Source organism: Gobio gobio (genome assembly GCF_949357685.1).
Source record: "Gobio gobio genome assembly, chromosome: 15".
Lineage (NCBI taxonomy): Eukaryota > Metazoa > Chordata > Actinopteri > Cypriniformes > Gobionidae > Gobio > Gobio gobio.
The window spans coordinates 44844129-44870187 of record NC_137108.1 but is presented as its reverse complement, the minus strand read 5'-3'; the positions used below and the strand labels follow the sequence as shown (position 1 = coordinate 44870187).

At 41.6% G+C, this 26059-nt stretch overlaps 1 protein-coding gene across 1 annotated transcript in view; it reads right to left on the bottom strand.

The window, feature by feature from the left end:
• The window catches only part of thsd7ab (thrombospondin, type I, domain containing 7Ab), a 231566-nt gene that overhangs the window by 19281 nt on the left and 186226 nt on the right, over positions 1-26059 (bottom strand). Inside the window, exons 15-20 of the mRNA XM_079837772.1 lie at positions 14145-14329; positions 10987-11120; positions 10743-10896; positions 9862-10003; positions 3319-3434; positions 1902-2019 (exon numbers count right to left, since the gene is read on the bottom strand). Of these exons, the coding sequence (XP_079693898.1) occupies positions 1902-2019; positions 3319-3434; positions 9862-10003; positions 10743-10896; positions 10987-11120; positions 14145-14329 (849 nt within the window). The remainder of the gene's footprint in view (positions 1-1901; positions 2020-3318; positions 3435-9861; positions 10004-10742; positions 10897-10986; positions 11121-14144; positions 14330-26059) is intronic.

Here is a 26059-nt window from a genome sequence, read left to right as displayed (position 1 = left end):
CTGTTTCAAAGGAAGGGCTTCAGAGGCTCTGCGTGATCCCAGCTGAGGAATAGGGTCTTATCTAGCGAAACCATCGGTCATTTAAAAGAAAATTAAAAGTGAATATACTTTTTAACCTAAATTCCTCATCTTGCACTGCTCTGCGACGTGCCAAAGATTGCGTAATCACGTCAGAAAGGTCACGCTAGACGTAAGCGGAAGTACCGCCCCTGTGTTTACAAAGCGCACATGCGAAGACTAATACAAGCGTCCATTAGCAAAAAAAAAAAAGGTAAAACAATGATGTCGGATGATTTTGAAGTTGAAGATGGAGTGTTTTTTGGTAAAGGGCGTTTGTATTAGTCCTCGCACGTTCGCTTGGGGGGGTACTTCCGCCTACGTATAGCGTGACCTTTCTGACGTGATTGCGCAATCTGTGGCACATCGCAGAGCAGCGCAAGATGAGCAATTTAGGTTAAAAATATATAAGTTTTTTTATTTTTTAAATGACAGATGGTTTGGCTAGATAAGACCCTATTCCTCGGCTGGGATCGTGCAGAGCCTCTAAAGCCCTTCCTTTGAAACTGCATTGATTTGGACCTTCAACATTTTGGTTTCCATTGAAGTCTATGATGTGGAGAAAAATCCTAGAATGCTTTCCTCAAAAAAACTTTGATTCTTTTCGACTGAAGAAAGAAAGACATGAACATCTTGGATGAGATGGGGGTGAGTAAAATATCAGGACATTTTCATTTTGAAGTCAACTAATCCTTTAAGACATTTTTAAGAGCAATTCATTAAGAATAAATTAAAGGGAACATAACACATCAATATATTCTCTAAATGCATGTCTAAGCACACAATGAGTTATATTAGTGACACTTCAAAAAGTTTGAAAATGCAATTTCCAACAGATCTACATACATTTTTTATTAATTTTATAAAAAAAATAGCTTAAAGTTTGAGATAAGACATCTTGGGAAATATTGTGAAAGTGATTTTATGATTAAAACAAGAACAAATATCTGCCATTGGGTTCATAAAAATCAACGTAATTCAAATGCAAGTAATTTCCATACCCAATGACAGATTGTTCTTGTTTAAAGCACAAACTCACTTAATTTTGTTCAATTTCTCAGAAAACAAGACTTCATTTCTTCATATCTGACATTCTGCATTATACAGTAAATTCCATTTTTATGAATGGATTCTGCTATTCCGGCCACATTTTCTGCATTGCAGAAATCATAGGGCCTATAATTCAATGCCATGATATTGAATTTAAGACTTTCTGCTCCAATTGAAGACATTTTTAAGGCCTTAAATTGTGGAAGGTCAAATTAAGACTTTTTTTTAAAGACCAGCAGAAACTCTGAACATACTGTACACTAAGGGGTTGGTAAGATTTTTTATAACTTAATAATAAAAAAATATATAATTTTTTTATACTTTTATTCAGAAAGTATGCATTAAATTGATCAAAAGTGATAGTAGCAACATTTATACGGTTACAATTTCTATTTCAAATAAATGCTGTTCTCTTGAACTTTGAATCCTGAAAAATATGTAAAATATAACTGTTTTCAACATTGATAATAATAAGAAAAGTTTCTTGAGCAGCAAATCATCATATTAGAATGATTTCTGAAGGATCACGTGATACTGAAGAAATCCAGCTTTGCCATCACATGAAACAGTTTAAAATATATTAAACTCGAAAAATATTTCACAATATTAGTTTTTACTGTATTTGTATTCTTAAAATAAATGCAGCCTTGGTGAGTATTAGAGACTTATTTCAAAAACATTAAAAAAATCATACCGACCACAAACTTTTGATTGGTATTGTATGACATCAACTAAAAACACATTTAATACAGCAGTAGTAAAGAGTCATGCATTTGTAAATTCTTTGGCTTTACCGTCAAGGCCACAGGTCTGGGAGCAATCTGACCATGCTGACCAATCAGAGAGCTGGCAGTTGATGGGACACTCCACTGTGCAGGAAGCGTTCATCTGCCATTTCTTCTCTAAGCGCAGCTGTGGAAGGAAATAAGACATGCTGTTTCTTTAGCATTCATGAAAAAACATCCAACAGAGAAACATCTGAGAAGCATAAGACTTCAGCAAAAGTGCCCATATGCTCTATGTTTAATCGCACTTTTGTTTAGTAGAAACAACTGAGATATTAAAGAGGCATCAGATCTCATTTGTGTTTTTTCTTTACTAAGGGTAGTTGTGTTTTACATTTGAGAAGTTTTTAAACCTGGTACAAAGTGGGCTGGTGGAAAACTGGGTTACAGGGTTAATATGCTGCGCATATGACTTATCGCCCACAGGGTCCAATTAAAGTGACCAGAGCTGTCTGAGTTTAACTGATCTTTTGCCATCTCTTTTCACATTAACCTACAATTTAAAATGGCACAAAATAACCGTGTTTCTTTTCCATTGGCTCATCATATTCTTAGATTAAGGGACTCATGTTTTAGTGGTGTTTGCTAAGGTATACATTTGAGGAATACACTACCGTTCAAAAGTTTGGGGTCTTGTTTTTTTTTAAACTTCTGAAGGTATGTTCTGAAGTAATGATGCTGAAAATTCTTTGCATCACAAGAATAAAATACATTATACAGTATATTGCAAATGTATTAAAATAGAAAACAATTATTTTAAATTGTATTAGAATTTCAAAATATTACAGTTTTTACTATATATTTGATCAAATAAATACAACTTTGGTTCAAGATCTTAGTGACCCCAAACTTTTGAATGGTAGTATACATAGTACACGCACGCACGCACACACACAAAAAACTGTTTTTCATGTTTTATGGGGACTTCCCATAGACAGAATAATGATTTTTATTCTGTATAAACTGTATATTCTATCCCCATACACTAACCCCATCACACAAAACTTTCATCATTTTTACATTTTCACAAAACATCACTTAGTGTGGTTTAAAATCCTTTTCCTCATGGAGACCAAAACATGTCATCACAAGGACAAGGATTTCAGATATTGCAATCTTTGTGGGGATTTTTTCCTCATAACATAGGGTTTACCAGGTCCACACACACACCCACGCACGCACACCAAATATAACCAACAGTGATCATATCATTGTAATATTGCAGTGTAACATGTTTCTTTTTGTGCACTTAAAATTAGAGCGTCATGAGAATGGCAAAGAGGCGCTGATGCAGCATTTCATTTTCACAGAGGGTAAAAGCCAAAACTTGAACACTAGTATTTTCTCCTGGAAAAGCAGCTCTAGTTATATTTTCTAGGCCCATAATACACAGCAGTTTAAAGGGTCTGTAAATAAATGCACAAACCTCTTCACAGTACTTCAGGTCAACAGATTTGCCATCACTTCTAACGCAGTCCAGCATCCTCGTCTTGAGGCCGATTCCACACACAGCGTTGGCACTTAATTGGCATGTGCTCCAGTCTAAGTGAACACACACAGATATCACCCTGCGGGTTCCCATTAAACCACACGTCTAGGTCAGAGTTTGCTTGCGTCCTCCAGAGCGGATGGTTTGAGGACACAGTTTCAGCTCTATAAACTGACGTTTCGCTTTGACGCTCTTGGAGGGGAATCGTGAATGAAGTCTGAGCAGATGGAGGAAGCAGTTCCAGTAATGATCCAAACTCTTGAATGACTTATTCATGTGAATCAAACCAATAGGAGAAAAGTGCTTTGTGGGTAATGCCCAGACTAGGGCTTAAAAAACGGAAGGCAGCCACAGCTCAGGACAAAATGTTAAAGTCAACAAGAAATGGCATTCACAACCAATTTTACTGCAGTACTGTGATGCACTTCAGAGAAAAACAGGGTGCTCTATGAGGAAAAAATAAAGGGTTTATCTATTGTGTATTTAATGGATCATCAATGTCACAAAGACTTTAGAAAGAACACCATTTGGCAAACCTAAATTACTTAAAGGTGAAGTGTTTTTTTTTTTACGAAGGGCTTGGTAGAAGGGATATGTTGGAAATAGGGCTGCATGATTAAGTCAAATAAACTCAAATCGCTATATGTCTAAGTGAGATTAACATATAAGAAAGGCTGTGATTCAAAGAAATAAATACATGAACTGCTTGATTCAGAGTGAAGTGTGTTCTTGCACGTGAGCAGCTCGATTCACCATAAATGCTGCTCTACACAAACTCCATCTCTCACGAGTTTAGGTTTCTTTAACATGGATTTTAAAGGTATAGTTCACCCAAAAACGAAATTTGTATGTTTAGCTGCTTACCCCCAGGGCATCCAAGATGTAGGTGTCTTTGTTTCTTCAGTAGAACACAAATGAAGATTTTTAACTCCAACCGTTGCAGTGTGATAGTCGTATAATGAATGCAATGGGGATATTTTAGAGTATGAGAGCAATGAGAGTAAAAACACATAGACATACGAATCCTTAATAAACCATGCGTGGCGACACATTGATGTCTTAAAGGGTTAGTTCACCCAAAAATGAAAATTCTGTCATTAATTACTCACCCTTATGTCGTTCGACACCTGTAAGACGTTCATATTCGGAACACAAATGAAGATATTTTTGTTGAAAGCTGATGGCTGAGAAAGGCTTCAGATAGGCCTCCATTGGCATTCAGTACATTAATACTCCCAAGACCCAGAAAAGGCACTTAAAACGTTGTTACAAAGTCCATCTCACCACAGTGACTCTACAATCATTTTGCGATGCGACGACAATAGTTTTTGTGCGCAAAAAAAATCAAAATAACACCTTTATCCAACTTGTTATTGCCTTCCGTGTGTGCCTCCACGACGCATGCGCGAGAATATGACGCAGATCCGGCGTTCGGACAGATGACCCAGAAGCGATTTGTTGACAAGCAGAGGAAGACGCGCGTGTCTAAGCTGTTGGATTCTACATTGATCGTGCTTTAGGTCTCGCCGTAGTTCTCAAAATGGGACTAAAGTGTGCATTTCATGGATTCCCGAACCCCGGCGCTACGTCATATTCTCGCGCATGCGTCGTGGAGGGACACACGGAAGGCAATAACAAGTTGGATAAAGGTGTTATTTTGATTTTTTTTTGCGCACAAAAACTATTGTTGTCGCATCGTAAAATGATTGTAGAGTCACTGTGGTGAGATGGACTTTGTAACGACGTTTTAAGTGCCTTTTCTGGGTCTTGGGAGTATTAATGTACTGAATGCCAATGGAGGCCTATCTGAAGCCTTTCTCAGCCATCAGCTTTCAACAAAAATATCTTCATTTGTGTTCCGAATATGAACGGAGGACTTACGGGTGTCGAATGACATGAGGGCGAGTAATTAATGACAGAATTTTCATTTTTGGGTGAACTAACCCTTTAAGTCACGAAACAATCAGTATTTATGTTATTTTTGTACCTCTTATCAGACGAATGTCATCTAGTTTTCCCAGCGCCATAACTTCCGGCGAATAAGGTCAAAATACTGCCACGATCAAAGATATATATACGTAGATGCCTCATTCGACCGATCTGCGCAGGCACTAATGAGGAATCTATGTATATATCTATGATCGTGCCGGTATTTTGCATGTATTTTGACCTTATTCGCCGGAAGTGATGGCGCGGGGACGGCTGATGCAGAGCCATAGAAAAAAATTTAATACATTTTTAAATATGGACATTTTTCTTACACAAACGCATCGATTCGCTTCAGAAGGCCTTTATTAACACCCTGGAGCCACGTGGAGCACGTTATTTGACGCACAGATGCATTTTTTTTTATAAAATCTTATTTAAAAACAGAGCAACTATTACTGCTATTATAATGCTTGGATTAGCCAGAACATTTTTAATATAACTCAGATTTTATTCGTCTGAAAGAAGAATGCCATATACACCTCGGATGACTTGAGTGTGAGTAAATTGGGCTAATTTTCATTTTTGGGTGAACCATCCCTTTAAGGCACCATCTTCCCATGGTTGTCATGAGAAACGAATATAAACTGGCTGTTGTCAACTAAAGAGAAGATTTTGGTTTAACGTTTGAAAATCAATAACCGCATTGTTCCGAATATAGGATGACCCTAAATATAAGATGACCCCCCTTTTCAAGATTTTGGAAAAAGGCTTTTTGAAGACCAAATCTGGTCTTTTAAAGAAAATACTTTATTTAAAAATAATTGTAATATTGCATAATTAAAAACGTTTAATTTATGTTTTTAAAGTATGGTAAATACTGGTAAAATGTACCAACAATCACATTCAGAAATAAACCCTTTATGGCATAGCTATACCATAAAAATAACTTCTCTAATAACTAAGTTCTCATTTAGTAGATTTTTATTTCTCATCTTTTTATGTACAGTGACAGATGCTGGCATGTCAAAAAACACGAAAACACATGAATGTTTTTTCCTTAGGCCGATCACATAGCACTGAAAACAGCAGTTTCTCCCTTAAATCAGAGCGCAACCGCTAATCCAATACGTAGCATCATTCTTACATTGCGTCACAGCTGCCACTTTGAGGATATTGACAGGCAAGTGCGTCAGTATAGCCGAAATCAAGCATAGCATCAGTTCTGGCAGGTCACGTCATTCAAGCTTGCATCAGCTGATCACGTCTACCTATAGGAATATGACTTAGCAAACATACTGTATACAAGCTACTTCAGTACTATCAGCAGCTATCGTATTCTCCAGAGCTCATTTACCCTCCTCCATCCCCAGCTCCTCTTCTTGCCCAGTCAGGATTTATATCCGACATTAATGATATCTTCAATATGTTGGTTCAGTTCGGTTTACCCTAAGGGGGGTTATTGCTGCTCTCCCTGCTCTTATCCATGCTAGTTCTTGCCCAGAACAGAACCATACCGCCAATCCAAACTGTATGCTATTAGTCAATCAATCATCTTTGACGATAGTGGTCCTGACAGAAATAAGAAATCATGGGCCTCGCTGGTGGGTAAGTTCAGCCCTCTGGCGATATCCAGTGCCTTCAGCTGGATGACGGCTCTGGTTATGGGCAGCCCCTCATTTTTTTTCCGGCTATGTACTGACACACTTGCCTGTCAGTTTCTTTGAAGAGGCCGCTTTTAGGACCGTGGTAAGCTTTTCTTTGACTGTTAGCTTCTTTTTGGGCTCGGCATCTTCTAACATTACACTCTGACACACCATATTTCTTGGCTGCTTAATGAAAGTTGTTTGATGACTCCACTGCGTTTATCAATCCTGGGTGGAACACTCATTTTACTCGTATTGACATGTTACATTTTAGACCCCGATTATAAAACGAATACATTTTTCAGATGTATTTCCATTGTCTAATATTCGAAAAAATACGGAATTTAAGACAGCCATTAATATTAGTATTGTAATTTTACAGTTGTAATGTACCACCTCAAAATCTAAAAAAATTTGGGACTTTTTGTTAAATGCAATTTAATCAAGAATCTGTGATTTGTTCATTTTCTTGAACCTTTATTTAACTGACAAAAGTACAAAGAAAAGATTTTCGATGACCAACTTAAGTGTATTCTGTAAATATAAACAAATTTGATATTGATGGCTGCAACACACTGCAAAAAAGGTGTGGACAGAGGCATGTTTACCACTTTGTCACATCACCTTTCCTTTTAATTACACTTTTTAAATGTTTGGGAATTGAGGATGCTAATTGTTGAAGTTTTGCAAGTGGAATTTATGCCCAATCTCACCTGATACTAGACATCTGCTCAACAGTCCATGGTTGTCGCTGTCTGATTCTCCTTTTCATGATGGGCAATACATTTTCAATAGGTGGCATATCTGGACTGCAGGAAGGCAGTCAAGCACATCCACTGCACGGTGTAGAGTGTCTAGAAACCACTCTGTTGTAGCATGTGCAGATTGAGGCCTGGCGTTGTCTTGCTTCCCAGGAAAGATGTCATCTTGATGACAGTATACAATCCCAATATACGCCTCCATATCAATGGTTTGCAAGCCGCCCATACCGTTTGCACTGATGCATCTCCATACCATGACAGATGTTTGCTTTTGCACCTGTCATTGATGAAAGCTGAAATGTGGTCTCGTCTGACCACAGCACACATTTCCCCTGTCTTTTAGACCATATGAGACGAGCTCGGGCCAAAAGAACTCGCCTGCATCTCTGCATTGAACAGATGTATAGCTTTCTCCTTTCGTAACAGAGATTCAAGCTGCATTTCTTGATGCAGCGTCAGACTTTTTTAGACAGTTTTAAGTGACAACGGTTTTCCAAAGTGGCTATTTTTAACATAACAGTAGCATGATGGTTTATCATGCAATGCCATCTGAGGGCTAAAATGTGACACACATTCAATGGAGGTCTCCTTCCTTGTCCTACATGTACGCGGTGTGAGATTTCTCTGGATCCTCTGAATCTTTTCACAATTTAACGTACTGTACGGTAGTGGGTAAAAGACCTGAATACTTTGCAATCTTGCATTGAGAAATGTGATTTTTTTCTCTCTCATTAAATTAGTCACAAAGTGGTGAGATGCTCCTTTTATACCAAAACACGATACCCTCACCTATTGTGAGTTCACCTGCTAATTGAGGGCTGTTTCAAAAGAGTTTAACTTGGATATTCTAGTCCAGGGGTGGGGAACATTGATCCTGGAGGGCCACTCTCTTGCAGAGTTTAGCTCCAACCCTAATCAAACACACCTGAAGCTAATCAAGGTCTTCAGGATTACTTTTGCTGCATCCGAAACCTGGAAAATGCTGCCTTCGAGAGACACATTTCTAGGTAGGAAGGCATCAAGGCACCTCCGAATCTGATGTTAGCTTCACTTCCTGTCTCCTGAGATACCTTCATCTGATCGATCTTTGAAGGCAGGATTTATGGGCTGCGTCCGAAAACCTAGGCAGTGACTCGTTGCCTCGCTGCCTTATCAGGCAATGACTCTGCAGGCAGCGTTTGTGCATGAAGGCACCTCACGAAACGAATTTCAGACAGACTTCTTATGCAGTGTAACCGTTTAATGATCTACAGCAAAATAGAGAGAGCTTTGGTGAGAACTAAACAAATATTTAACTACTGCATTAGTAATTTCTCAGTTGAGCTGGGAAAAAAGATGGCGTCCGAAAGTTGCGCTTGCTGCTCAGTTTATGTGTAAATGTATGATTTTTACCAACATTTTCCACTTCTGATGTCATTTCTAGCTAGAAATTACTAATGTAGTAATAAATATGTGTTTAGTTCTCACCAAAGCTCTCTCTATTTTACCATAGATCATTAACTGTTACGCTGACTTAGAAGTCTGTCCGAAATTAGTTTCGTGAGGTGCCTTCATGCACAAACGCTGCCTTACAAGCCATTGTCTGATAAGGCAGCGAGGTAATGAGTCAGCTGTCTAGGTTTTCGGACGCAGCCTAAAGTTATAGGCAGGCGAGTGTTTTTTTCATAGTTGGAGCTAAACTCTGCAAGAGAGTGGCCCTCCAGGATCAATGTTCCCCACCACTGTTCTAGTCTTTTCACTTTTATTTTGCCTCTGTGTGTTGCAGCCATCAACATCAAATACAGTTATTTCGGCCAGTGAAACATTGGAATTTTTTCACTGGCCAATTAGAATGAACAAATCACAGATTCTTGATTTTATTACATTTTACGAAATGTCCCAACTTTTCTGGATTTGGGGTTCTATTAAAAATTGTTTTCTATTTTAAATTCTCTCCTAATAACAGAATAATAATAACATCATAATAATTATTATGATATTATATCCATATTGATACAAAATCACACATGTTTGGCCAAAATGTGCAGCCCTACAGACAAGGACAGCAAACCACATTAGCAATATTAATCAGTAAAATCACAATTAGCATTCATGCAGCCCTAGTTGGGAAAACTGTTTGGAAACAATTTGCAATTGTGCACACTCACCGGTGATGTTGTAACTGTAGTGAAAGCAGTTGCGGTTCAGGAGGCAGGGCTCGGTCTGCATGCTAACCGGACAGTCCTCTCCTTCTTTAGGCAGACGCAGGGCAAACGCCGTCCTCTCCCGATCTCCTCTTCCAGAACACGGCTTTAAGAGGTCGATAAAACAGGGTTGTCTTTTACACACTGCAGTTCATTCACTTGAGTGAGCTCATAATTCGCTCATATTTCTCCTCAAGCTGTTAATTTACTGTTTAACAAGCGCATCTTAATGACGTGCTTTGATTTTTTTTTTATGCCTCACTGTCTGTTGGCTCTCACTGAGGTCATTTAATCCGAGGATAAAATTATGTCCCTGTTGGCATAACCCAAAAATGGTATTGCACAGATGTTTCTTAGAGGAGATTTTTAAGCGATTTCTCAGTTATGCTTCATCAAGGCATGAACTTAGACTTAGATTAGGACACAAATGAGACAACTGTTTATTGTTAAATAAATTAAATTATTAAAATCATTTTTGGAATTGAAATTTTATATATACAGTACCAGTCAAAAGTTTTTAAACATAACTATTTTTAATGTTATTGAAAGAAGCCTCTTATGCTCATGAAGCCTGCATTTATTTGAACAGAAATAAAGAAACAAAAGGAATATTGTGAAATATTACTACAATTTAAAATAATGGTAAATTCTAAAATAAAATTAATTCTATTTGAATATACTTTAAAATATAATTTATATATATATATATATATGAGATGAAAAACAGGACTAACTTAAACTAACTGAAACAAATAAGTTTAGGTTGAAGAACTAAGATTTTACAGCGATCAAATCAGTGCCTATATTCAATCCTATGGTTTAAATGGATAAGTGATAATCCTGACCAGGTCACATGGGGTCCAGGGACTCCAGTCGGACAGCACACAATCCTCCGGGCAGGGCAGTCGGCTCTCCCTCGTGCCCTGTGGCATCTCCTCTGGATCACACAAATAGTCTTCCACCGAGTCAGTGGGACCGTCCACTGTATTCAACATACACCTGCAAGACCATCAAAGATGAGCCCAGTAAGATGTCAGGGTATTGTGGATGGAGTAACAGTACAATAAACATGAGTAAAAGGTATCTCACCTGACTCTTCTTGTCTGCACGCCCTCGCCACAGTTCTCCTTCAGATCTACGTTACTTACTTTCCACACGCTCCAGGGTTCAGCTACCCAAATATACTGACTGCAGTCACTGACGCACGGGACCACCTCATAGACCTGAAACGTGAGCCCATCAACCACTCATAACAGCATCAAGACTAGTACACCATCATACACGTCCAACTATTTTAACTGAGGTAGAATTTTTCATAAAAAGGAGTACAAAATCTGATAAGTGTGAAAAAGAAATGATCAGTGCAGGGTCAAACTAAATATTATCTGAGCTGTTTTATTTTCTATTCAATATAAATGCATTGAAATTAATATGAATAATTGCAATGCCTGTAAGCAGTTTAAAGCCCTGATTTTTGTGATACATTTTTCTAGAAAGAAAAAAATAAATATACATTAAAAGGAATAAAAAATAAATAAAAAATTAGAATAAATTAAATTAATAAATAAAAATACAATAAAATAAAACACCAGACTAATAATTCAACAGATTGTAATAAATACAAAAATAAATGAAAAAATAACTAGTGCTTAATTGTGATTAATTGCATCCGAAATAAAAGTTTGTGTTTACATAATATATGTGTGTGTAGTGTACTGTGTATAATTATTATGTATATATAAATACACACATGCATGTATATATTTAAGATTTTTTTTTTTATATTTATATATAACATTTATATTTATATATAATTTAAATTATCAAATATTTCTTAAATATTAACATGTATGTGTGTGTATTTATATACATATTAATTATACACAGTACACACGCATATATTATGTAAACACAAACTTTTATTTTGGATACGATCATTTGACAGCGCTAAAATACACATTAAAGAAATTAAAATCAAAATTAAATGGATCAAATAAATACATTTAAATAAATAAATACATACATACCATTCATACATAAATAAATAACCCACCAGAATAGTAATACATCTGATTATGTCAGAATAATAACATTAATTTGAATGTGCCAGTTATATCTCTAAGCTGGGACATCTGTAATGTTTTAAAAATAGCAATAGCACACCAAAAGTGAACCCTATTCATAGAAAAACACAACAACATAAAATCCATGAGAGACATTTAAACTCTGGGAAGTGAAATCTAAAAAAAGAAATTCCAATTAAGAGAAGAAAGTGTTTTTACCTGTGCCTGTGGCCGAGCAGCATTATTGGAGAGTTAGAGAAAAATGTCATTAGAACATCTGCGTCTAGAGGCCAAAGCACCATAAAACATCATGTTCAGTGAAGAATGGTCCTTATTAATCATTCTTTTTAAGAAACAGCATTGTTTAAACTCAACATAAAATACAGTTTGCAAGACCAGAAATATCTATAAGCAAAATAAATAGGTTCAATTTTGATTTCACATTGACAAAGTACAAGTACGCGTGTCATTTCTGGCTCGGGACATGTTCAAATTTCTCAAAATGTAAAACGACATGACCTTTTACAACCCTGATAATCTGTTAATTAATAAAATGACAGTGTTTATTCTAAATATATTAAACAAAATCCAATAATATATATATTTGTCTGGAGCAAAGATCTCAAAACCGCTTTGATGTGGTGTGATCTATAGCAAATCTCAGTAAAAAAAATATGAGATGAAAAGCAAGTTTTTCCTGAATAATTTGAGATTCACATGTGAGCCTATTTTTGGATCTTAAGCATGTGATTTCCCCTGTATAATGGAGCCAAAAATTTTAGAAGTTGAGGGAAACTTTTGAACTCCAAAGCTTAGTGAACTGCCTATGTAGGCCGTATTTTAAGATATCATAGGTCCTACGCCTTAAGGAATGACTAATCAAGCATGCCTGTCTGCTAAGATATCTTCTTTTGGACAAATTGTAAGACAGCACTGCATGTGTGCTTTTACAATCCCACAATGCATTACAAAACAAAGCAACATGGGTGATGAGGTAAGAAATGATTTTAAAGGGACAGTTCAACCAAAAATGAAAATTGTGTGATCATTTCCTCACCCTCAAGCTGAATGTTGATAACCAGACAGTTGACAGCACCCACTGACTTTCATAGTCAGAAAATAATACTATGGAAGTCAATGGGTGCCGTGGATTGTCTGGTTACCAACATTCTTTTTGTGTTCAACAGAAGAAAATCATACAGGTTTGGAACAACATGAGGGGGAGTAAATAATTTTTTTTTGGGGTGAACTACCCCTTTAGGTATTCTTATAATGTATTCAACATCAAAATGTTGTAATCATATTGTTTAATCCAAATAAATTTACTATTCTGCTTTATTTCAGCAAAATACTAACACCAAATTATATTGTAATTGCGAGCACTGTTGGGGTAACGCAAGTAACATTAGTAATGTAATCAGATTACTTTTTTCAAGTAACAAGAAATGCATTACTTTTAAATTTACAACAAAATATCTGTTACTTTTTCAGCAACACAAGTTACTTTGTTATCCCATTTATTGACTGATACCTCTCCATCTCAATATTTATTTAGATGTTTATTTAGATGTTTATATATATATATATATATATATATATATATATATATATATATATATATATATATATATATATATATATATATATATATATATATATATATATATATATATATATATATATATATATATATATATATATATATATATATATATATATATATATATAAATATGTTTGGGTAGCTTTTGTGTTACCCAGCTCCTCGGTCAGACGTAACAACCCAGGGGTTGAGTTATTTATCGCAGGCTTTTTGCTTTTGGCTATTTTCATGTGATAGAAAAACCTTGTGTTCTGTCCTATATTTACTCAGCTCTTGTTGTGTTTTTTAGAATGCAGGTTAGAAAAAGTAATGCAGAAGTAATGTAACGCATTACTTTTCATAAAAGTACCTGTTACTATTTAAGGGTGTAACCCAATATTGTAACGCTTTACTTTTAAAAGTAAATTCCCTGACACTAATTGTGAGATTTTAATGTGCAACTGTAATTGTATCGCACTTTTTGTACTGTATGTTCCATTTCAGTTAGTAGCTCACTAGGTGTTGGAACAGAAAAAAGGTACTCAACATATAAGACATAAAACAACATGCTTTAACATATAATATAATTACAATTCTGGGTGACGTTTACCTGGTTTAAGTGGTCCAGTTTTGGGCAGGGTCTTCCTCCATTGTAAGGCTTTTCTCTGAGCCATTTTGAGCGAACTTTGACCCCACTGCCACAGGATTTGCTGCAGCGCGACCAGTTGGACCATTCACTGAGTTTACAATCAGAAGGGCAAGGGACGATGCAGGCCTCCTCTATATACCCTGAAGAAGAAAAAAACAGCATACATGGTCAAAATGTACAGTATATCAAATAATGCACATAAAAACAAATGACATGTTATTCAGATGGTCTCTTCCAGTTTCTCTTCCCAACTAATGATGACTATACATAACCATCCAGAGTGCATGCAAAACAAACTACCATCAGATGCTGGTTTTAACTGGATTTTCCTTCAGGGTAATAACAAATTTAACAGACTTGCTGATTAAACATGCCGTTTTGAAGCGGTTTAAATCTTGATTAAAAATGAAAAGCATGCATGTACCTTGCATATAAAATTATGAGGTGCATAAAAAGTGTAAAAGAAATTGGTATAACTAGGCATGTTTTGAGATGCCGTACTTTTGTGGAGAGTTGGCTGCAGGGTCAGGGAATGTAATATATGCTTTAGCAGCTAATGCTGCATTTTATTAGTGCTGTTTGCTCAAGCTGTGTATACTGCCTACTCACTTGGCTCAAGAGGATCAGCTTTTTCCAAGTACATACTGCAGGCCCAACACACACACACTATGTTGTCCCTGAACACCATATCCTTCAGAGCAGCCTTTCAAGAGGAGCCAACACTTGGCTAAGAACAAGCCAAATGCAGAAATTGCTGCTTCAAAAATACTGCAGTAAATAATACATTATAAAATGGATGGTTCTGGTGCTGGAATCTGATTGGTCAGTACAGCGTTCCAGTTATTCACAAACACACGATTAAAACAGCTATGATGTCAAACATATGTTCACCATATCACTGCACAACACGCACTGAGATTATTGACCTCAGCTCACATGGTGTCCTGATTCTTTGGGCAGTTGTGGCCTAATGGTTAGTGGAGTCTGACTTGTAACCCAAGTTTGATCTCAGTACCGGCAGGGAAATGTAGGTTGGGGAGTGAATGAACAGCGCTCTCTTCCACTCTCATTACACACAAGTGAGGTGCCCTTGAGCAAGGCTCCTAACCCCCAATTGCTCCCCAGGGACCGCAGTAAAAAATAGCTGCTCCGGGTGTGTGTTCACAGTGTGTGTGTTCAATACTCACTGCTGTGTTTGTGCACCTGGAAGGGTGATGCAGAGCACAAAATTCCGAACACCATTGTCTGTCTGTCTGTCTGTCTGTCTGTCTGTCTGTCTGTCTGTCTGTCTGTCTGACTGACTGACTGACTGACTGAGTGTCACTCACTCACTCACTCACTCACTCACTCACTCACTCACTCACTCACTCACTCACTCACTCACTCACTCACTCACTCACTCACTCACTCACTCACTCACTCACTCACTCACTCACTCGAGTCTGGGTAGCATTGTGCCATTGTGCCAAGTGTAAAGTTTGGTGGAGGGGGGATTATGGTGTGGGGGTTGTTTTTCAGGCGTTGGGCTTGGCCCCTTAGTTCCAGTGAAAGGAACTCTTAATGCTTCAGCATACCAAGACATCTTGGACATTTTAATGTCCCAACTTTGTGGGAAAAGAGTTGGGGATGGCCCCTTTCTGTTCCAACATGACTGCACACCAGTGCACAAAGCGTCGGTCCATAAAGACATGGATGAGCGAGTTTGGTGTGGAGGAACTTGACTGTCCTGCACATAGTCCTGACCTCAACCCGATAGAACACCTTTGGGATGAATTAGAGCAGAGACTGCGAGCCAGGCCTTCTTGTTCAACATCAGTGCCTAACCTCACAAGTTCGCTTAGAGAAGAATGGGCACAAATTCCTCCTAAACCTTGTGGAAAGCCTTCCCAGAAGAGTTGAAGCTGTTATAGCTGCAAAGGGTGGGACAAATCCATATTAAACCCTACCGATTAAGAATGCGATGTCATTAAAGTTCATGTGCATGTAAAGGCAGGCGTCCCAAAACTTTTGGCAATATAGTGTAATTGCCCCTTATCACAAAAATAATATTGCTTGTTTTGATATGAAAAACTTGGACTGATGGTTTTCAGCCTTGTATTTGTTTATTAAAGCAACCAACGGGCCAGTTTTATTTGCTTTGTTCCTCGCCAAAAACAATTATTACAAGCATTTGGCACTTGGTGAGTGTTAATTTTGGACTCTGCATGAAATTGTGCGAAACTACGGTGCTAATGACAGAATCAGTATGATGCGTCAGAAAAATTTCAAGAGGAGACTCAATGTTAAAACGAATTATCACAAAAGAAAATATTCATCCTGAAATCAACTGAAAAATATATATATATTTGTATATTGACAATTAATTTGACAAAATTATCATAAAAATAAGTATATAAAAGTACAGCTTTGATTTTCATATTGGAGCCAGACTTTGTGACATTGTCAAGAATATCTAAAAATAAAAGTCATTCTGTTTGAATAAAAATGTTCAATGTTCATATTTAATAGAAACTATTTTTGAATAATCTATTTTAAATATAGATAAAATTGAACAAACTTAGCCAATAAAGTAGCCAACAGTTTCTTATGTATATACAATTTCATATTTGAATGACCCAGACATATTCCTGACATGTTTCATGAAATTCACTCAAATTCTTGAGACTGTTATTCTCTGAATACTTAGGGGGAAAAAACAATGTCACCTCTCTACCCGACATTCAAAACTTGCCACATCTTGTGCAACTAACAAGCAGTTCGAACACAAGCCGTGAAACATTCACCTAGAGGGGCTTCTGATTGAAAAATCAAAGCAATTAATCACAGAGGTCTAGGGTGAGTTTTCACAGTCTCCCTCGTGGTTGCCTGCCCGAAAGATTAACCAGGATCTGACATGGCCGTGACGGGCAGGAGGAGAGTCGTTTCCCGAGGGGGGAGATACTGCAGTGACCCGAAATACCCTGCACAGTCACAATGCATCTGTATAAAACAGCTCTCCCATCTCCTCTGCCCCTCAGTGTTAAGACATGTTGGTCCTGTTACACTGCGAACACAGAGTAAACCGGAGGAGAAAACAAGCCCCAACTGGTCGTGCTTGCGTGCGCCGATCACTCAACCCAACATGCAACGCTCTCTGTCCCTACAGCCGGTTCAGAGGTGGCAGGACGCCACTGGCCTTCACCAAACATGGCACTCGTGTTATTCTTTTGTGCCCGTAGTGACCTCATTCCTTCAAAACAATCCACATTCTGTCCGAGCCCTGACCCTGGGTAACATTAAATGGCAACACACACGATCCAAAGGGTGAGTCATCAAAGAAAAACAAGTTAGTTTCACAGTTTCTTACTCTGAAAGCTTTAAGGAATAGAATCTGTCTGTTCCTGAACACATGCAATATAGCACAAGCCATACAGTGTGGACTAGTTTTATGGTCTAGTCATGCTGTATGCTTTAATTGCATGGAAAGAAACAGTTTTTGGGCTTGACACTAAATAATAAGTGGAATGGTATAATGACAGTATGTTAAAGGGGGGGTTGATTATGATTTCACTTGTTTAACTTTAGTTAGTGTGTAATTTTGCCGTTTGAGCATGAACAACATCTGTTACGACGCTCAAAGTTCAAAGCAAAGGGAGAAATTTACTTTTTAAAAAATTGCTTTTTAAGGACTACGACAAACGGCTGGTAGGGACTACAATGAGCTTATTCACGGGTTAGTGACGTCACTAACCCTAAAATTAGCATAAATCATGCCCTCGGCAACACACAACAAAGGGGGTGAGAGTTGTTGTATCACATGTGGGAGTCTGCTCAAGCTGTCGCATCCATCTTTTCACATTTATTGCAATACGGTACGTGTGCAATAACGCCATAAAAGCAAGATGACAACATAAGTTAAACTAAACTATACCTGTTCTATCTTCATGCAGCATATATTCTCTGGCTCTGAAGGCATTTTACGACAGTTCCCAAAGGAACGATTTATAGATTATCATGACCAGTGACTCTAATCTGACTACTTTTTCAAGTAACGAGTAATCTAACGTGTTACTATTTCAAAAACAGTAATCAGATTAAAGTAACTTATCCAAGTCACTGTGCGTTACTATTTTTGTCCTTTTCCTAAGTAAAAATTTATATTTTTGCTTTCTTCTTGCGTCTCGGGGAGAGTATTTATGTTAAGTCTTTATTAAATTTGTTATAATTTTTTTTTTGTTTTTCAGGAAATATTTTTACATTTCAACTTAAAATGTCAGGAGATACATTGTTGACGTTACTGTTAAAAATGCACTTCCAATAAAGTGAGTGTTGGCAAAAACGATTGTCATTTTTATGTTGAGGCGGCAGCTGCTGAATGTAACTAATAAAGTAACTTGTAATCTAATTTAGTTACTTTTAAAATCAAGTAATCTGTAAAGTAACTAAGTTACTTTTTAAAGGAGTAATCAGAAATCAGTAATCAGATTACTTTTTCAAACAAACTGTGGCAACACTGATCATGACAGAATATGCTAATCGATTACTTGAAGATAGTTAATTCCACATCAGCTACATAAATTCATCCACTAACCATTCAGAAACGTCCTGTTGCATTTTACATGTTGTCACTTCTTCTTGAGTCTCTCCATCATCGTCAAACTCCGGTTTGAACATAAAAGTTTTGGACATTTTCAATGCGTATCTGCGTGAGGTAATCGGAGCTGCTAACACGAGCTCTTGAAGCTCCGCCCTCTTCTAGAAAGGAGCAGCTCATTTGCATTTGCACACACAAAAACAGTGAGTTTTTGCTCACGCTCAAAAAGTGACAATTTTAACATGCTATAAAAATGTGGGGTATTTTGAGCTAAAACTTCACATGCACACTTTGGGGACATCAGAGACTTATTTTACATCTAGTAAAAAGGGGCATTATAGAACTCCTTTAATATTTTTTTTTGTGAATTAGTCCTTTGAATCCAGGCTGTTAAGGGCAAAGCATGAACACCAGAATCCCATCAGAAATGCACTAGTCTTTGAAGCTTGTAAATACAACATTAAACATTCATGTTAAAAACATGTTAACAATGAATTCCTGATCAGTTTACGGACCGTTTAAAAGTTTGGGATTGGTAAGACGCTTTTTAAAGGAGGCTCTTATGCTCAGCATTTATTTGATAAAAAATACAGTGAAAACACTAATATTGTGAAATATTATTACAATTTAAAATAGCTGAGTTACTCCCAGTCTCCAGTGTCACATGATCCTTCAGAAATCATTCTGATATGATGATTTGCTGCTCAAGAAACATTTATTATCATCAATGCTGAAAACAGTTCTGCTGCTTCATGTTTTTGTATTAAAGTACAAATAAACAGTTTATTTGAAATAGAAATCACTGTAACATTATAAAGGTCATCCCTGTCGCTTTTCACCAATTCAATTCTCTATAAAAGTGTTCATTTCTGTAAAAAAAAAAACGTACTGACACCAAACTTTTGACCGGTAGTGTATGTACAAGCAGAAGTAAATGCTATGCAGTACTGCTGTATCTGTTGCGTTAAAAAATAATAATTTAGAAATAAACAAGCATTTATGTTTAGCCCTCTTTTTAGAGAAGAGATATAAGAGCATTTAATGATTTCTTTAGTAGCCTGAGGCAGCATGTAAGACAGAGCCTTCTATTAAGAGGAACTTTAGCCATTACCCCAGTGAGAGAGAGAGAGAGAGAGAGAGAGAGCGAATGGCTCCGTTCAAAAAACCTAGTGAGCTGCCTTCTAAGGCTGAGATGGAGGGTCACATGTGACCGATTTGTATGACTTGTCACTCTAACAAGCATAAAAACACACAGCACAAACACATATTGGGTAAAGTAGTCCATTTTTAACTGGATTTCATTATCTTTATCAGTACATGTTTGGTCTTTCATGAATGACATCACTATATTTAAGAATCAACATTCAATTGTATCATCCAAAAATGTTATTTTTTTCCCCTTGAGGCTGTTGCTATGCACTATGGGATTGTGTTTTCGGTGAAGGATACATGTAATGCTGTCTTTGGCGATACCTTAAAATGCAACCGACGTAGCAGCTCACTGGGTTTTGGAACAAAGCTTTTGACAGGGTGAGTAATGAGATTGAAGAAAAAAGATAATGAAAGATGACGAGGGATTTGCTGATGACATCGCGAATCCGAGGAGCTTTAAGAGACGCCACATGGAGATCCATGAAGCCCATGAAGGGGGGAAACTTCCCCGGGAGGGCATTCGTGATGCAGTGATGTTTTCTGGCAAATAATTTGACTTAAATCAGTTGTGGAGTTCCATTCTCAAGTCTTTGAACTCCTGGGAAATGGAGTAGAGGAAGTAACTGAATAATACAACATTTGAGCCTTTTGCCAAGATTATTTTAAGCTCATGGCAACTCTTACTTCATTATCATTTGACAACTCTCACAGTTTTTAAACAGGGGCTGCTGATCAACCTGTATAACATCAAATCATCATTATTATCAGTATTTATTGTTACTATTTAAATAGCTCATATAGAATTATAATTTGCAACAGATTTTCTGATGATTTCTGTTTAATAGTTACTAAAATTAGGGTCAGACTGACATTATTATGCTGCGTTCACACCGAACGCGAATTGATTATCTGGAGCGAGTGATTTCCATGTTAAGTCAATGTAAAGACGCGTTGACACCCGTCTGGAGGTCCTGCGGCACGATAGATGCATTTAGCGAGGCGCGATGGACGCAATTTTGCCTCGAAAAAGCCAAATTGAGTGTCTTGTGCGATAAATTTTATTTGGTGCTTTTTGTGCATTCACACGTTTGAAGCGAATTCGTGTCTGACGCCAGAGTTGACAAATCTGAACGTCTCGGTTACGGATGTAACCCTCGTTCCCTGAGGAGGGAACGGAGACGTAACGTTAGTGACTAACGAATGGGGGTTTCGCTTAGAAGCCTATCAACTTCGAGTTTTGAGAAAACGCCCAATGGCGTGCCAATGCCATGGGGCATGCGGAATTTGCATACGTAGCTCCGCCTCACTGCGTGAGTATATAAGGAAGTACGAGGCAATATCGCATTATGTTACCTGCTTGAGGAGCCAAGACTGAACTCCTGCGTTCCAGGCAACACAGCTGATGTGGCAAGGGGACGTTACGTCTCCGTTCCCTCCTCAGGGAACGAGGGTTACATCCGTAACCGAGACGTTCCCTTTCGTTCAGTCACTACGACGTAACGTTAGTGACTAACGAATGGGGGTCCCAATATAATCCCGCCACTCAGCTGTCTTCCAGCGCCCTGCGTAAGTGTGAGTACCCTGTCGTAAGACTAGTACGGACGAAGGACTCCCACTTAACACAGGATTACCAAGGTACACTGGGAAGCATATCCCAGTGAGGGAATGCCAAGATGCCTACCCGTGGGGAGGACTTAAGAGACACATATGACCCGGAGAGGGTTGCATATGGGAGATCTCTAGGGTACCAGCCGAAGGTGGATTTTTAACCCTAGGGGTGGCGGGGACACGCCAAGGGAAGAAACCCGCTCACTGCGGAGACTTACGGTGAAATACACATGTGGGGGTCGCCAGAGGGAACCATGCACATGGGGCACCTGGCCGGACATGAGGGTCTGGGCTCGAGAGGGCAGACTGAACTGATGTCGGCGTCGACAGTGCTGGAGGAGCTCAGGGCTCTCGGGGAACTCACCTGAGGAAATATCGCACGTATCCAGTCCGTGGAGTGGAGTGGCGAGCAAGCGAAGACACCTGAACCTGGTCCTTACCGGCCCCTCGGGGGAGCGAGTACATAGTCGGACACTGGCTCCACTCGGAGATTATAGAATCTGGCGAATGTGTTGGGTGTCGCCCAGCCTGCAGCTCTGCAGATGTCTGCTAGCGAGGCGCCATGCGCTAGAGCCCAAGAGGAAGCCACACTCCGGGTGGAGTGTGCCCTCACACCAAGGGGACATGGTCGGCCTTGCTGCTGGTAAGCCAAAGCAATGGTGTCCACTATCCAGTGAGACAGCCTTTGCTTTGAGAGAGCACTTCCCTTCCGCTCTCCACCATAACAGACAAAGAGCTGGTCTGAGGTCCTGAAACACTGCGTCATGTCTACGTAGGCGCGGAGAGCGCGTACTGGACAGAGCAATGCCAAGGCTGGGTCTGCCTCCTCCAAAGGCAGCGCTTGCAGGTTCACCACCTGGTCCTTGAACGGAGTGGTGGGAACCTTGGGCACATATCCAGGCCGGGGTCTCAGGATCACGTGAGAGTTAGCCGGCCCGAACTCCAGGCACGCTTCGTCAACCGAAAATGCCTGCAGGTCCACGACCCTCGTAACTGAGGCCAATGCGGTCAGCAGAGCCGTCTTCATAGACAGAAACTTAATATCGACCGACCGCAAAGGCTCAAAGGGAGGTCTCTGCAGAGCAGTTAACACTACTGCGAGGTCCCAAGAGGGTACGAGAGGAGAGCGAGGAGGATTCAGTCTCCTAGCTCCCCTCAGGAACCTGATGACCAGGTCGTGCTGACTTACCTTTTTGTTCTCCAAGAGATCGTGGTGGGCAGATATTGCGGCCACATATACCTTGAGGGTGGAGGGAGACAGCCTTCGCTCCAGCCCCTCTTGGAGAAACTGAAGCACGGACCCGATCGGACATTTCCAGGGGTCTTCTTGGCGGGAAGAGCACCAGGTGACGAAGAGGTTCCACTTCAACGCATAGGCATGCCGAGTGGACTCTGCCCTAGCGGAAGTGATGGTGGCGACCACCGTAGGTGGTAGGCCACTCAAACCTGCCGGGTCCCGTCTAGGAGCCACACGTGGAGGTTCCAAAGGTCGGGACGCGGGTGCCAATGGGTGCCCCGTCTCTGAGTAAGGAGGTCCGGTCTCAGAGGAATAGGCCAGGGAGGGGCTGTCGCAAGGAGAATGAGTTCGGGGAACCAGGTCCGGCCGTGCCAGTACGGGGCGACCAAAAGGACCTGCTCCTTGTCCTCCCTGATTTTGCACAGAAGCTGTGCGAGTAGGCTCACTGGGGGAAACGCATATTTGCGTAGGCCCCGCGGCCAGCTGTGCGCCAGTGCATCCGTGCCGAGCGTGCCCTCGGTCAGGGAATAATACAGGCTGCAGTGGGAAGAGTCGTGGGAGGCAAACAGGTCTACCTGTGCGTCGCCGAACTGTTCCCAAATCAGCTGAACCGTCCGGGGATGGAGTCTCCATTCTCCCGGGAGAGGCTGAAACCGCGAGAGCTCGTCGGCTGCGTGGTTCAGGACTCCCGGAATATGGACAGCACGAAGGGACCTCAGGCGCTTCTGACTCCATAAGACGAGATGGCGGGCGAGTTGAGACATGCGGCGGGAGCGTAGACCGCCCTGGTGGTTGATGTACGCTACTACGGCCGTGTTGTCTGTCCGGACAAGCACATGTTGACCCTTCAGCAACGCTCGGAAGCGGTGCAGGGCGAACCGTACTGCCAGCAACTCGAGGCAATTGACATGCAGGAGACGCTGGGGTCCTGTCCAGGAGCCCGCGGCTGCTTGTCCATTGCACATGGCACCCCAGCCCGTGGCAGAGGCATCCGTCGATACGACAACATGCCTGGAAACTCGTTCTAAGGGCACACCGGCCCGTAGAAAGCTGAGGTTCGACCACGGGGTGAGTGTCTGTAAGCAGGCCCGAGTCACTTGGACCCGGAGCGTGCCAGACTGCCATGCCCATCTCGGGACTCGATCGCGAAGCCAGTGCTGAAGCGGTCTCATATGAAGCAATCCGAGCGGCGTTACCGCGGCTGCAGATGCCATATGCCCCAGGAGCCTCTGAAAAAGTTTCAGTGGAACCGCATTCTTGCTCTCGATTTGTCGGAGGCAAGTCAGCAGAGACTGCGCGCGCTCGCTCGAAAGCTGCGCGTACATGGCGACCGAGTCGATCTCCATACCGAGAAAAGAGATCCTCTGCACGGGGCAAAGTTTGCTCTTCTCCCAGTTGACCCGAAGGCCCAGACGGGTTAAGTGGTGGAGAACCAGATCTCTGTGTCCGCAAACCTGCTCTCGAGAGTGGCCTAGTATGAGCCAGTCGTCGAGGTAGTTCAGGATGCGGACCCCGTGCTGCCAAAGGGGCGCAAGGGCTGCCTCGGCGATCTTCGTGAAGACGCGAGGGGACAGAGATAACCCGAATGGGAGAACTGCGTACTGGTATGCCCGCCCCTCGAAAGCAAACCGTAGGAACGGTCTGTGTCGAGGAAGGATGGAGACATGGAAGTAGGCGTCCTTCAGGTCAATCGCTGCAAACCAATCGTACGGACGAACGCATTCGAAAAGGCGTTTCGCAGTCAACATCTCGAACGGAAGCCGGTGAAGGGATCGGTTCAAGATGCGAAGGTCCAGGATTGGCCGTAACCCACCGGTTTTCTTGGGTACAATGAAGTAGGGGCTGTAGAACCCCGACCTCATTTCGGCTGGAGGGACAGGCTCGATCGCACCCTTCGCCAGTAGAGTGGCAATCTCCGCACGCATGACGGGGGCATGGGCCCCGGTCATGGTATAGCGGACTCCCCTGTAACGGGGAGGAGCCTGCGCGAACTGAATCGCGTAGCCGAGCCTGATGGTCCGGGCAGCCCAGCGGGACAGCCCCGGAAGCTGAAGCCAGGCTTCCAGAGACTGCACCAACGGGGTCATCCGGACGACAGACGTACCCTGGGTGGGGCAGCGAGGCAGCGTTACCGGCGCGGACAGGGGAGGCTGTTGGGCGTCCCCGGGTCGGAGCACGGTTAACGGCTGCGCCCTGACAGAGGAGACCAGGGAAGGACTCGCGTTCCACTGGGGTCTGCTCTGCCAGGGGGCTGGCGACAGAGAGGGATGCGAGTGGCGAGACCCGAGGGTGGCGCGCACTGTCATCACCGGTCTCTGGGTGCTCAGAGACAGGAACATGAGTTCTTCCCAAGCGCTGCTAGCCCGGGGGCCAGCAGCGGAAGGATTTTCCCCCGGCCCTCCACCGGGGGAAGGAGAGGCCCTGCGACCATCCCCTGGGAAGAACTGGAACCCATCTCTGAGTTGTCCACCTCCATCCTGGCGTTTAACCAGTCTGGGGAGCGGACTGGGCGACATCCTCAACCACCTCCACGGCGCGGCCCAGGTGAAGGCTGCTGCTGGGGCCGGGCGGGAAGAGGGAGGGCGCCCTCGGCGGCGAGCGGACTGAGGCGACTGGGCCGGCGGCTGGTGCAGCAGCTGGCCGCCGGGGCAGTACGTGTTGCAGCCTCAGTCTGCTCTGGGGCGGCCGAGAACTGTTGGGCGCAGTTCTCAGCCGCGCCGCCGAAGAGGCCAGCCTGGGATATGGGTGAGTTGAGGAGGCGGGCCCGCTCAACGTCCTCCACATCACCAGGTAAGGCCTGGTGTTCTCCCGGACCACAGCTGTGGACATCGCCCGACCCAGGGAGCGTGTGGCCACCTTCACCGCCCGGGGGCGGGGTCAGTTGCGGCACGCAGCTCAATGAAGAGCCCTGGGTCGGCTCCACCCTTGTGCATGTGCAAAGGGGCGGCGGCCTGCCCGTAGCACTGCGGGACCACGCCACCGAAGTAGACGAGCCCACAGGCTTTGGGGGGGGTGCTTAGGACAGCCACACCACGCCACGTCAAAGCCCTCTGTGGACACCGTAGTGCGCAACAGAGAGTTCAACAGTGGGGGGGGAGGGGGCCCCAGTGTACCCTAGGCCGCGGCCCCATCAAGGGCAGAGAAGGCGGAGGAGGCCACCAAACGGTCGCGAGAAGCACGGGGACTTCCGGGACCGCGTGATCTCCTCATGCACCCCGGGAGCGAAAGGCATTGGGGGCGGGGCCCAACAGCTGTCGGGTGCCGCCCCCAAAAACCAATCGCGCAACCACGAGCACCCAC